The 14413-nt window shown below is 34.8% G+C and overlaps 2 protein-coding genes across 8 annotated transcripts in view; one reads left to right on the top strand and one right to left on the bottom strand.

Moving 5' to 3' along the window:
• The window catches only part of DCLK2 (doublecortin like kinase 2), a 78051-nt gene extending 72960 nt beyond the window's left edge, over positions 1-5091 (top strand). Inside the window, exon 17 of the mRNA XM_087936055.1 lies at positions 4867-5091. Coding sequence (XP_087792181.1) covers positions 4867-4968 — 102 coding nt within the window. The 3' untranslated portion in view covers positions 4969-5091. The remainder of the gene's footprint in view (positions 1-4866) is intronic.
• LRBA (LPS responsive beige-like anchor protein) overlaps positions 1-14413 on the bottom strand; it is a 342404-nt gene that overhangs the window by 7285 nt on the left and 320706 nt on the right. For all 7 annotated transcript variants that reach the window (XM_087936051.1, XM_026698133.2, XM_026698135.2 and 4 more), the window contains 2 exons: positions 8189-8356; positions 361-462 (listed from right to left, as the gene is read on the bottom strand). In XM_087936051.1, the coding sequence (XP_087792177.1) occupies positions 361-462; positions 8189-8356 (270 nt within the window). The remainder of the gene's footprint in view (positions 1-360; positions 463-8188; positions 8357-14413) is intronic.

Raw genomic sequence — 14413 nt, 5'->3', positions numbered from 1 at the left:
GCTCTGGCAGGGAGGTTGCTACACAGCATCAATCTCTTTGGCACAAAAGCAACAATCCCATTTGATCTCTGAAGATAACAGACTCTCACATCCAGTCACCACCGGGGCAGCATTTTGTACACCAAGAGTCCTGTATGACCAAGTCCACTCCACCATTCTTACTCCTAGGTCTTGGTTGATACCACACCTCAAGCTCAGTGGACACCCTACCTTCAGCATCCATCCAAGACCTGTCCTTTCATCCATGATATAGGAAGCTGATATTCTAAGCAATATTCTATTCTAAGCATAAGCATCTTCATGATAAAATTCATTATTATAAGAAATAAATATTTCCAAGAAAAGCTTTTTAAAATGTACCTTTAGAACCACTTATCACTATACCAAGTTCAGCACAAATTGTTGCACAGGTAATCTCATAATCATGTCCAGTCAAGATTGCCCGAGGAACAGCTGTTTCACCTGTAAGGAGATCAATAAACCAAAACTTTCTTAGTAACCTATAATTAATGTATTTAAGAACTTTCACAATTAAGCAAATGTACAATTCAATCTCAAATAACAAAAAGGAAATATTTGAACTGGAATTATTCTGTGCATTTGGTTCCGAGTAGATATCATGTAAAATATATATTTTATAGCAGGGGTGGCCAACCTTTTGGATCTCAGGGACCACCAAACTCATAATTTTAAATCCCACAGACCAGAGACCCTGGGAAGATCCCCAAAAAAGTCTTCAGGAAAATTGCTCACCCCATTTTCCTACCAATCAATCATTCTTTATTTGGGAGTGCAGGATACCGTCTCCAGTTCCGTTCACAGGGGAGAGAGAGAGAGAAACTTTAGGCTTCATCCAAGGAAAGCGGCAGAAGAAGCAGAAGTCTTTCTTTCTCTCCCCCAAACTCCACCAGAAATGAGTCTTTGCCAGCTCAGCCTCTTGGAGCAGGAGGCCTTGCAGGGTCCCAAAGACTCATTTCTGCTGGAGTTTGGGAGAGAGAAAGAAAGACCTTTGCTGCTTTCCTTGTGTGCAGACGAAAGCAGAAGAAGAAGTGGAAAGAAGCATTGCTTTGGGGGTGACATTTCTCTGTGGATCACCAAAATTTTCTCATGGACCACCAGTGGTCCCTGGCCCACTGGTTGGCGACCACTGTTTTATAGCGCATTCAAAATCTGAAAAAAATAATCTTACAAGTGCACAACACTAGTTTTTCACCAAAGCAACTCTTCCCCATGACAAACTATAGATGGAGAAATATACAAAGAACTCTTTTCGGCACCAGAAAGCAAACAACAGTGCAAGGAGTTCCATTATAACAACTATCAGTGCAAGATGTAACTCAACTGAGTGCGACCATAGCCCAATGGTCAAACTCAAAATTTTATTTATTAAATTAACATCCTAAAATATAGAAGTTGCACTGCAGATTCAACCATACATTGCATTTTGGGAACATTAGGTATTACTTATGGGACTTTATGGATAAATTGCATCCACTGATCTGTTCCCATCAGCATTTCTTTTAATTTGCATAAATCTACATGATCTGTTCAAAGGCTTTAAAACTGAATCACTTCTATAGAAACTTTTGAATAATGATGCCAGTTAATTTTACTGGTTTTATTTTAATATTCTACTGCTTCAGTGCTAGCACTGATATTTGGTGTATTTGCATATGTGTCATTTAGTTTCTAGTAACTTCTACAAATTTTATAATAAGTGTATTTGATTTGCATTTTAACACAACCCTTAATTTGTATTTCCCAAATGTGCAATATCTAATATGCACACCTCAATGTAATTTTTTTGCATTTATATTAAATTGTGGTTTGCAGTTGTTCATTTAGTCAATAGTAACTAAACTATAGTTTCTGAAAGACTGGATATAATATATATGCATTTTTTCATGTAGAGTGGGCTTTGAATATAATAGTACAACTTTCATGAATTAGGACTTTCAGATATAACTTGTATGAAGTATATCAGACTCATGACTCAGACTTACAAAGGACTGATAAGTGCATGTTTATAAAAAGAGATGTAATATATTAATCTAAAAGAAATATAAATTATTCTGGGATTATAAAATCCACATGGCAACAAGGTCTTTCATACACAAATATGTTCTGAGAGGTATTCAATTTAATAAGTTTGTCTTTTAAATAGGTTCACATGACTACTGAAATGAATTATGTATGATTTTTCATTAATGAAATGCTTGCTGGTTACATGGATTTGAAGGTGATATATTTAAAAGTTTATGTATTTTTTTTTTCATTGAAGGGTCTTCCTTCTACTTATAAAACATGAGTCTTTAGAAAAGTCACCCTGCTTCCTTTGATAATAATGTTAAGTATTTAAGAGTCTTCCGTGCTTCTGATTTTTCCAAATAATGGGCTCAATTCAGAAGTTGGTGGCAGAATAGAAGAGATTTCTTACTGCTTCATAAGATTGTCATGGTTTTCACCAAAGCAAAGGGAAAGTTTTATTTTTAGCTGTTTCAAGGAACGTCATTTCAAACTTCTTTAAACTTTTCTAAGTGGCTTTATATCTTCTTTGAAATCCTTGGCTAGTGACTTCAAAGAAGTGAGGCTTTGTCCCCTAAACAGGTTTATGATTACTTTAAGGAAGGGTTAAATTTATGTTAATTTAATTGTTCTGAAAATCTACAGGAAGATTAACAAAATGAAATTAAACATTTTTGTTTGTCTATAGAATATAAATGTTTCACATATCTGCTTTGTAGAACACAATATTTAAAATTACTTCAAACTTGTTCAGCATTTATTTTAAAACTGATATTTGGTATTTAAATTTACACTCCTAGACCAATAAGGTGTAACTAATAAATATATAAAACTGTATTTTGGGTCAAGAATTATCAGACACAAAGCAACTGATTTGTCCTGAAGAGTTAATTTTTTTTCTCCTGAATGAAAGTATGTTTTAAAGAATACAATTCAAATTTCAAAATGTAACAGAAACACTGCATGATTCATGCAATCTAATTCTTTTTCAGTTCTAAAAATACAAGAAAGTGTTAATATTTGCATTGTTATGAAGAAATTTCTATTTTTATTTCTTTCACCCAGGCCTGATTATGTAATGAAAAATTGAAAAAAAAACCTGCATTTCTTTGGGAGATAACTGAGTGAACTTATAGTAGTGACTTATTTATATTGTATATTGCAACATTTGTTTCAACAAATTCCAATAGGAATTGCCTTCCATTCTATCTTTGTTTTACAAAGTAATCAATTATTTCCAAACACAACCTTTCCTAAAATGAATACAATTAGGCTGTTTAGTATTTATAGTTAAATAACTACCTGCCATGGCACAACCTCTCTTGAATGTCATTCTTCTGGCCTCCACCCCTCCTTGTACATACATAAACTTTTGAAGGCTTGGCTTTGCTTTGCCTGGGGAGCAGGTGCAGGATGAAATCTATCTTGTAGCTATGTTGCCTGTTATTGACATTTTGATGTTATTTTTCCTGGCTGCTGTATATTTTATTATTTTTACGTATTGTTTTTATCTTTTAAAAATATTGTTAGCCATCCACAACCCAATGCTGAGTTGGGCATCCATATAAACATATAAAATAAATAAATAAATTATGCAAGCAGCTGAGAGCTAAACAAAAACCTCTCAGTAGTTTTGCAAATACAAAGTATGGTATTCTAATATTTAATATGAATTATACTGTCAAAGTATAATTGTTACGCTGCCATCTTTCTGCTGCTTTAGTATACTTATCTTAAAAAACAATTAACAAAACTTCAATGCATCAGATAAAAACCAAAAGTGATTGTCAGAGTAAAGCAAAGTTATTAAGTGTTTAAATCTGAACATAATTCTTCAATCAGGAATAAACTGTACATGGTGAAATCATTGCAGTCGTGCACACAACAACATGTCAGATTGTTACCAGGAATTTACAGTATTATATCACTTGTAATCCTATCCTATTATTCTAACCCAGTAATTTCATAAAAGTATTCTAGGCTGAATGAACAGATTAATAACATAAATAACTATAATATAAAAAGTCTGTAACTCAATACCATACATATAGTATACATTATACATATTCAGTATATGAATATCACTTTGTAAAAATAAAAAATACCATTGGTTATAAATCAACAAAAACTGGAGCACAATGCTTTCACATGAAGTATGAAAGCTTTTTGGTCATTCTACAGAATTTGTTGTATTTGTTTCAATTATAGCTGGGCTTAAACATAGAAGTACTGAAAAACTGTTCTACATCTAATCTGAAACACAGCTACCATTCTAGCACTTTATGAAGCTAATGTTCAGTACACATATTTGTGAGCACAATGGGAGGGGAGGGATGAATATTTAGCACCTATTGTAGGAGATGACCACAGTGTGAACTGAGATTCTCACTTAAGTGTGGAACATCTAGTAGGCAAAAAAGAATCACAGGTACAATCAAGGCAGGGAGACCCTGTAAGCATGGTGTTTCAAAGTTCAAACTCTTCACAGCCCCCTTACCAATCTCATTGGAAGAAGCACCTGCATTTTCTTCCGTGTGACTGAAAAAATCAGAGGGATGTATATGTGTTAGGTCTAAGTGTTTTTGCTTGTTTTTGTGCTGATCCTTTTGTGCTTGTTGGGACAGTGATGGGCACTGGAGAACAGAGTCTGGATCACGTGAACACAAGGGAAGGGGAATTGAATGAAGATATTGGCATCGCCTCTCCCATAGGAGGCATCAAGGGATGCTTTCACAGTCTGATATCTACACAGCCCCTAGCTGGTTCCAGCTTGTTTCTGAAACCAATCTTTTTTCTTAACCTACCAGAACTAAATTTAATTTCATTGTATTCTGTTTCCAGGGAACAATTGTGCTGAAGACAAACAGATCGGTGAACAGACATATGGAATCCCAAGACCTTTTACATAATTTCTGCCCAATATTTCATATGACTGGAGAATAAACATAAAAGCCAAAAAAATCAAAGAAGGCAAAAACCCTTCTTTTCAAATTGATTCTGAATTAATACAATAGAAGTTTGGCTCTTATGCTGTTACCCATTTTATTTCATACGGATTTTACAAGATACCAGAGAAAAATATTTTTGTGTGGAAACTAAGCCATATACAGTATATTATGAGCATTCAAGATGATTGAACAACTCTGTTATGACAACAATTGTGTTACATATTCCATGCTATGTGTTATGTAAAAAATATCAGGAAAATGTATTATGCTGTACATCTAAAGGCAGTGGGGTGGCTCAGCTGTTAAGACACTGGCCTTTTTGGCTGAAAAGCTGTCAGCCCAGGTTTGAGACGAGAACACCACGCGATGGGGTGAGCTCCCATCCTTGCCACAGCTCCTACCAACCTCGCAGTTTGAAAGCATGCAAATGTGAATAAATAAATAGGTACCATATTGGTGGGAAGGCAATAGTGCTCTGACATCACACTGGCCACATAACTGCAAAAATCGATGGCCTTGAAAGAGAGATAAGCATTGCCCACTATAGTCAGCAATGACTAGCAGAGTAAAATCCGTAGGAGACTCCTACATCTAAAGCAGGGGTGTCAAACCACGTTGTCACAGTGGTATCATGTGATATATCTGGATTTTCCCCCTTCACTAAACCGGGTGTGGGTGTGGCCAGCACGTGACACATCTGGACCGCAGGCTGGGAGTTTGACAGCCCTGATCTAAAGCCTTCATATCACAACACTGATTTGGTAGTCTTAATCTACTCCTATCATATTTTTGTAGATCTACATGGACCATAAGATTACCTCCACCAAATCCTTTCCAAGCATATTTTTGGCAGTGCAGGGTAGTGGCAGAAATATATTGGAAATGCTTTACACATTAAAGAAGTGACGATAAAGTTTAACATACACAAAGGAGGAATGGTGACAGAGTATGCCAAGGATTGCATTTCAGAGGTTCAAACATATGCCAGCAGATGTCACTCTAAGATGCTTGGTTATGGTTAGTAAAATGTCTTTAAAAACAGGACTAGATTCTGGTTAAAGACTGCTGTGAACCAATGATAAAACTAATTATTTTCAATAAAATATTTTTTAAAATAAAATTCATTGTGGTTAATAAAACTAGTTTGCATGTTCAAGAGCTCATAAATGGAATATGACTGGTACTCTATATACCTTTCTAAACTTACATGCAGATTAATTAATACTTTAACTTTATCAAATGAACAAAGTAATTTGATTTCCTGACAAAATGAAACATACTTTTCTTGTCTAGAAGTATAAATTATTTTATTTTAAAAGATCTATTGTTTACTTTGTTGCAAATGCCTTCAAACCTGGATTTAGAAGAATAAATTTCAATGTTGTTTAGTATAACAACTCAAACTTTTTCTTTAAGATTATAAAACATTGTTTAGATTCTTTTTGTTTACTCCCGAATATTACAGAATATTGCCTATCAAACAGGTTACAAAAATATGTAAGGATTTATTGAAAAGGAAAATGTAGGAAATTACTTTCTGTGTTTGTTACTCTGGAAGCCAATTGCAATGGGCTCCTCAAGGGAACACATGATAAAAATCAAATGTCTTTTCTTGAACTAGGAAAAACATCTTTTTTGAATAGGAATGTAAGGTGGTCTTGAAGTGTTCACCTAGATCCGGGAAATCTAGATTCAAACCATTTCTCCATACAAGGAAACTAACTGACCTAGGCAATCATATTCTTAATCAATAGTGTTGTTGCAGTTGGGATAAAATATGATAAATATACCCATTAAAAATATGTCTGAGCTGAAGAGTGGAATGCATAATTATAATTATTATGGTTGGTCACATGGTCAGCCAGATGGTTAGACTGAATTGGGTATTTCTGTTCACTACTGAGTCCTTCCCAAGGATCTGGAATAGATAGATGTTGTTTAATAATATTAAAGGTATCACTGCTGGAGGATGTAACTACATTTTACAGTTGACTGATGAGAGTATTTTGTCAATATCAATGTTCAAGTGATGTTCCAGATGTTTTGGACTTTCATCCAAGGCATCTATTAGTATTATTACTATCTTTACTTTCTTTTGCCACAATGTCTACTATCCAGATTTTTCTGTCTTTCTTATCAACAATTGTTAAGTCTGGGGTGTTGTGTAGCAGGTGCTTGTCTGTTTTAATTATAAAGTCCCAGAGCACTTTAGCTTCTTCATTTTGTATTACTTTGTCTTTTTTTGTGGTTCTACCAGTTTTTGCTTGCTAGCAAATGGCATTTCTTGCAAATATTCCAATGCACCATTGCTGATACTTTGTCATGTCGTTGTTTGTACAATATTATTACATGGAGTCATATTTTCAAATCAACTTACCTTTTTTGTTTTATTACTATAATGTATAAACAAGAAAAGACAGAACAAAAGAAGCCAAAATTCAAACAAGTATGAAAGAAAACCAGACAAAAACTTGTTATTGCAATTGATATGTAAGAGCAAGTCAGTTTATAACAGCAATGTAAAGTGGTTAGATATCATTACTGATAGTGAGTTACTATAATTTTATTGATTGATCTTTCCATTTTGTCTGATTAAAGTCAGAGAGTAAACACATTTCTTCATTTTTAACCACCCAAACAATTGTTTTAGTTTCATTCCAAATATAATAAGTCCACAAAACTTCATAACTTATTAAGGTTTCAGTATATAGTTCAATATCACATTAACAACTCTAAAACTCTAAGAACTTAGTCTTCTTATATTTCTCATACATACACATACATCAATGCACATATTATTTTACTGAAAAAGATTACAATTAAATTTGAACCAATTTACTTTTTTATTTCTCTGTTCATAATTGCAATCTGAAGGATGCAGAGAACCAAATGAATTTACCCAAATATTAGAATATTATTCCAAGCATCTGATGACGGATGCCTGGGTCCATGCATGCAATGGTTTTTATGATTCTACAAATGTTGCCATTTTTTTGAGGAAGGGGTGGTTGCATTGCAATTACAGATTAAAATGTGTACTGCTGTGGAAATAATGTTGCAGTAATTACATCTAATGAATAAGAATATGGTGCCTGTTATCTTGGAGAATGTTTCTCATATATTAGACTGCAAATGTTGTTCTTGTCTACCAATTCCTAAACAGTATTTGATGCTGGATTTGCCATAGATAAAAATCAGAATAAAGATCTCCTTACCATTTGTGTTATCACCAATGCTATTGGTTTTACCATTCCAGTACCATAGCAGCAGAGTGGCATCGCGAGATCCTGATAGAATATAACAGTTTCCTCCAATATAAGATTCAGAGCGGCCAAGGCAGGTAACAACATCCCAGTGTCCAAACACAACTTGCATTAGTTTGCCTGAAATATACAAACATATTTTCATTCATAGTAAGACATATTGTAGGATTCCTATTGATGGATGAATTGGGTCCTGACCTCACTACATAATTAATTCCCAATGTTTTCTTGAGTTGGAAAGAATAAAATTTAAAGGTCCTGGTTGTTCTAGAAGCCAAAGCACTGTCTGTCCAACTATCTTCTGAGAAAAGAATCTTTCCACAATTTAGTTTATTTAGCCAACTCATAACTGTTATATGCCTTGATATTTGTTTAGCATTGTCAAACACTGCATAAGATAATCAATTATTAGAAAAAAGGACTTCACAAATTATTTGCCAGATTTCTACTCCTGAAAACAAAATCTTAAATACATTGCAAGTAAAGGTAATGACAACTATGTATTTCTTTTATTATTTCATTCTTCTATCATTCAGATAAGAAATGATTATATTTACAAAGTACCTTTTCCATTCAAACTCCATTCATATATTATTCATGATGAAGGGAGCATGGTTTATGGCTTATGGTTTATGGTTTATAAAGAAGCTGATAATAATTATTGCTGGGACAGAGGTAAGATATTGCATGATGTTCTGATGGTATCCTAACAGGTATTCATACATATTCAGCCATTCAGTTTATGGTATCTGAAATACCTGACCTCCTTTTTAAATTTTATTTTTAATGCATAATTAATATGCTATGTTTATTCAGTGAAGTGTGGACAAATAGAGAAAGCTGCAGAGAAAGTTAATATCTGAAATGAGTCAGTCAAAGAAACAAATATTTCTGAAGTTTGTTTTGAACATTCTAAAGTATTGATTTTATATTTGTTAGAAAATATAAGAAAATGACTTATACTGGAGTCAGATTTCATTAATATCTTGACAGTTGCAATACCTTTTATTTAAAGCAGTTTTTGCCATATTGACTTTAAAAACCTATCTGAAAATAATATGCACCATTATCAGAGAGTTGATTGCAATTCTGCTATGCTAGTTGTTCTCAGAATACATAATTTACATTCAAGGTATAATGCTCTCACCTGAAATCTGAATAATAAGATTAATTTACATAAATGCTAAAATATAATCAAAAAGTTTATGACAACTTGCTGTAGACTATACTTATAATCTTATCCTGTAATTTTTCCTTCCTTTCACAACTCAGGAACAGGACAGAAAATTAATGATAACCTTTCAGATAAATACTCTTTCAATACTCAAAACAAATATAATGAAAAAAATCCCTTTACTTTTCCATTATATATTAGTGGTTTCTTTCTGTAAGTATTCTATTATACATTTTAAATATGAAGACAAAGCTGAATTTTGTCTTTACTTTTTGAAAGTAAGTTGAAAGTAAGTTGAATTAAATTAAAATTCCATAGGTGATTTTCCAGGGGATGAAATATACATTTTATTAAATAGTATCTTTTATTATCTTTGTTTGCAAAAGAAACTGAAATCCAGTGATTTACTTTCTAGCAAGGATCCCCCAAATTGGAAAATATGGACTGTCAAGTGCTTTAGTGATAAAATTGGTACTATGAAATTAGAATGAATGAGCTGGAAGGGACCTTGTAGATCTTCTAGTCCAGCCGCCTGCTCAAGCAGAAGAACATATATTGTTTAAGTGACTGTCTAGGGTATCAAACTCATGGCCTGTAGGCCAGATGCATCATGCACTGGCCACACCCACCCTGGTTTAGTAAAGGAAAAAATGTCATAATGCATCATGTGACAACGATGCGAGTTTAACACCCCTGGTCTAGAATCTCTAGTGATGGAGTGCCCATGATTTCTGAGACAAGCTGTTCCACTGGTTAATTATCCTCACTTAGGAAGTTTCTCTTAATTCCAGTTTTGCCTCTGGTGCTTTGGAGAATAATTTGACCCCCTCTTCTTTGTGGCAGCCCCTCAAGTTCTGGAATGCTGCTATTATGCCACCCCTAATTCTTCTTTTCTTTAGACTAGCCAAACCCAAATCCTGCAGCTGTTCTTCATTTATTTTCATCGCCAGGCCTTTGATCATCTTAGTTGTTCTTCTCTGAACATTTTCCAAAGTTACAACACCTTTTTTGTAGTATGGCGGCCAAAATAGGTTGCAGTATTCCAGGTTTGGTCTTACTATGGTTTTATAAAGCCTCTGTTTATACAACCCAGGGTTGTATTAGCTTTTTTGGCTGTGGCTGCAAACTGCTGGTTCAAATTTAAGTGATCAACGACTAAGACTTCAAGACTCCTATAAAAGACTACAGTCATTTTACCTTCTATTTTCCCCCAAATTAAAGAAATGATTTTGGGAGTATTTCAGAGGTTGAAAAACAAAATCTGAGAGGAGCACATGCACCTCATAATCTACTGTTCTACTTTCTAGCAAATCTCTTTGTTCTTTCTTCTTCTATATATCATTAACATTTCTTGTGACTGGCTCTCAACTGTTCAAAGGCCACACTTAGGATTGAAATTTCTGTTGTAAGTCTTTGCAGTTGTAAGTCAAGATCCCAGTGATTGGATCTGATCTTTTTGCCATTTTTATGATGGTTGTTAAGTGAATCACATAGTTGTTAAATACTTTTTCGTGAATAGGCTTTTTTGCTGGAAAAATCGGGAAAAAACATTGCAAATCAGAGTCATGTTATCATGGGACTCTACAACCAGTTGCAAATGCAAACTGGTGCCAAGCAGCCATAATGTGGCCAAATGACCAATGGAGAAGTAGTTAATGGTACACCATACACCATACAACACAGCAAAAAGCACCCTTTCCAAGGCGCTCATAACTTTGAACTATCATTAAACTATCAGTCTTATATCGAGGACTACCTTTTAAGAAGCACTGGCCCTTAAATTCAATTCATTTAAATGACATTGTACAGACGTTTATTTCTCAACTATACCGTTTGCTTAAACAAGGAGGCAACAGTTTTCATGAGCCACAGTGGTAGATGCTGAGGCAAGCTATCTGCAGCAGTGCTTAGTGGTATGCTCTGGTTGTAACACTCAATGAAGCCCAGGAAATATGTTGTAGTGCCTGCTATATGGAACAACATTTCCTTCAAGAATCAGGCAGATCTAATTCTGTTGGCCTTAAAGACCTCTGTTGTTTCATTTACCACAATAAATAAATGAATATTTTATTTATTTGTACTGTATTACTGCTGGTTTTAAATGGCTGCTGGCTACCCAGACTCATGTGATGAGATGTGTGGCTATATGTCTTCTAAATAAATAAAATAAACAAGAAAGTGAAATATTATAAGCAACAGAACAAATTCAGTTTTGAATTCCAAGTAGGCCATGGATGCAGGTGAATGAATTAAAGTGATTTCTACTCTAGCCAAATGGATTGAAAAAAGGAAGGATGTAGTTGCCAAAACACCAGCTCCAGAACTACATGTTAAACAGTGAACAGATGGAACACATTTGTTTGTTTCTAGATGCTACTAGCCATAGTAATTTGAACTGTTTAAATTCCCAGAACAGGTCTGAATCACGGTAAGCATAAAAGCACCAGTATGGAACTACAGCTGTATTATGTTTCAAGTTTCATGTATAATAAAGTCACTGAAAAAGGCCTTCAGTTTCAAAAGATATCCATTGGCTAAAAGCTCAGAAGTCAAAGCCATTGCTAGTACTGACAGGATCAATACACCACAATAATATGATGAAGGTATGATGTGAAAAGACATGTCATATATTTTAGAAATCATTCCTTAAAGAATTTTGTGGGAAAAAGAAAACTTATGGACTCATTTGCTGAAAAAAGAAACAAAAATGAATGGATGATTTATAGATTTCATGATTAGAAGACTAGAAAGGGATGATTATGGAAAGAAGAAAACTTTGATATAACTTTAGAAATAGGGAGCAAAAATATAAATGAATTTATTACTTCTGTTAGTAATAAATAATTTTTATTGTATTTTTCTTTTTCCTTCTTATGAACATCTGCATCTTTTTTATATTTTTTACATTTTTATTACTTTTTTCTATCTCATCTCTAACTCAACATTTGGGTTTATTTTTAGTTTACTTTTAGTTTAGTTTAGTTTATTGACATTGCACCTTGTACAACAAAATCAAACATCATCTTCAGTGCACATCATGACCATGAAAATAACCACAAACACATCCTTCACCCTCCACACATTGAACCAAAAACTCCCGACACCACACCAACACTGTATACAGTAGAATTCAAAAGAGCTACTGCCCTGGGATAGAAGCTGTTTTTCAGCCTATTTGTCCTTGTTTTTATTATTCTGTATCATCTGCCAGATGGTAATAGTTCAAAAAAAAAGGGTGCCCATGATGAGATGGACTTTTGAGAATGTTTTGAACTTTCTTAAGGCAGCGGGAGGTATAAAGCTCTTCCAAAGACGGGAGAAGGCAACCAATGATCCTCTGGGTAATGATGTTAATCCTCTGGAGTGCTGTCCTATCTGCCACTGTGCAATTGGCAAACCCTACAGAGGTGCAGTAAATGCTCTCTATGGTGCAGCGATAGATGGTCACCAGCAGTTTTTCATTCAGTTGTTGTTTTCTGAGAAGTCTCAGGTAGTATAATCTCTGCTGGGCCCTTTTGACCAGTGTTGCAGTGTGGGCACCCCAGGTCAGGTCTTCTTTTAGAGTAACACCCAGAAACTTAAAACTGGCCACTTGCTCCACTCGGTCTCCATTGATAAACAAGGGCTGGATGTCTGATCTGTTCCTTCTATAATCCACTATAAGCTCCTTGGTCTTTTGGGTGTTGAGGACCGAAGGGTTGTTTTTAATCTATGAAAAATCATGTGTGTGTGTGTGTGTGTGTGTGTGTGTGTGTGTGTGTGTGTGTGTATCTTATCCATAATCTGAAAAACTATACCACAGCTATATTCTCTACTATCAGCCTAACCAAGGTGGGTAAATATAGTGTACCAGTGATGTAATGAATCAAGTAGTCATACATTGCAACTTAATAGTCTTGTTCTGAAGAAGAAAAGCTGAAGCCAGATGCAAATATTAAGAAGACCAAATAACTGCAGCAATAAGAAAAAAGAATGTGGGGCTTAAATGAAGATACCCAATATATCAAGCAGATGGAAGATATAGGGATGGATCTGTAACTGAGAAAGGTAAAAGGCCAGCCTAAACTTATTGTTGAGATATAGTATGTGGATTCCATAATGGTTGATATGGACAACAACCATCAGTATACATTTTGTGAAGATCGAACAGTTACTTGCTCCAGAATGCAGGAATTGTATTTATTTATTCAATAAGCCATTTTTATAGTATGGTACACTAAGTATACCCATTCAGGGACAGGGACAGTCTAAATACTGATAATTACAAGATATGGATTATCACCTTCTCTCTATAGACATTTCCTTGAATTTAGTCCAGAAGCATTAGCATACCTGACCATAAGACGCACCTAGGTTTAGAGGGGGAAAAAAAAATCAGGCGGAGCCTGAGAGGACCACAAATAGTGTCCTCTCATGTGCCAGCTCTGCCTATTGACTCCTGCACTGCAGAAAAGAGATAGAAGAGGTGGGCAATGACAGAGATAGAAGAGGCAGGGTTCAACACCATAAAAGGACCCCGCCACTGCGGCCCAGCTACTATTCACCAAAGGACTAGCACTGATACACAGACATTTTCACCCACTTTGGGGGGGGGGGTATCTTATGGAATGAAAAATACGGTAATATAGCTAGTCCTCAAATGCAATTGAGCCTGGCAATTATAGTTGTAAGTTGTGATGGTTGTAAATCAGCTCATAGTATTACTGACCACATTTTATGACTTGTATGGTGACTTTTACTGGGAACAGAAGTAAATACTGGTTTCAGCAAAAATCGCAGTCATGTAAGTACATGACACTGCAAATGGCTGTATAGGTGGGCTGGTTACCGAGTGACAATCACATGAGCGCAGTGGGGACCAGCTATAGGAATGTTGGAACCAGGTAATAAGTATCTTTTGTGAGATCCTCAAAACTTTGAATGGTTGCTAAGTAACCAATTTAAGTCGACTAACGGCAGTCAGTTTAGCTGCTTTGTAAAAATTGTGCAAAAACAAAGTTTTA

Source organism: Pseudonaja textilis, chromosome 6 (genome assembly GCF_049901715.1).
Source record: "Pseudonaja textilis isolate UNSWEBS1 chromosome 6, rPseTex1.2, whole genome shotgun sequence".
Taxonomy (NCBI): domain Eukaryota; kingdom Metazoa; phylum Chordata; class Lepidosauria; order Squamata; family Elapidae; genus Pseudonaja; species Pseudonaja textilis.
The sequence above is the reverse complement of the archived record's forward strand: the minus strand, read 5'-3'. Positions and strand labels throughout refer to the sequence as shown.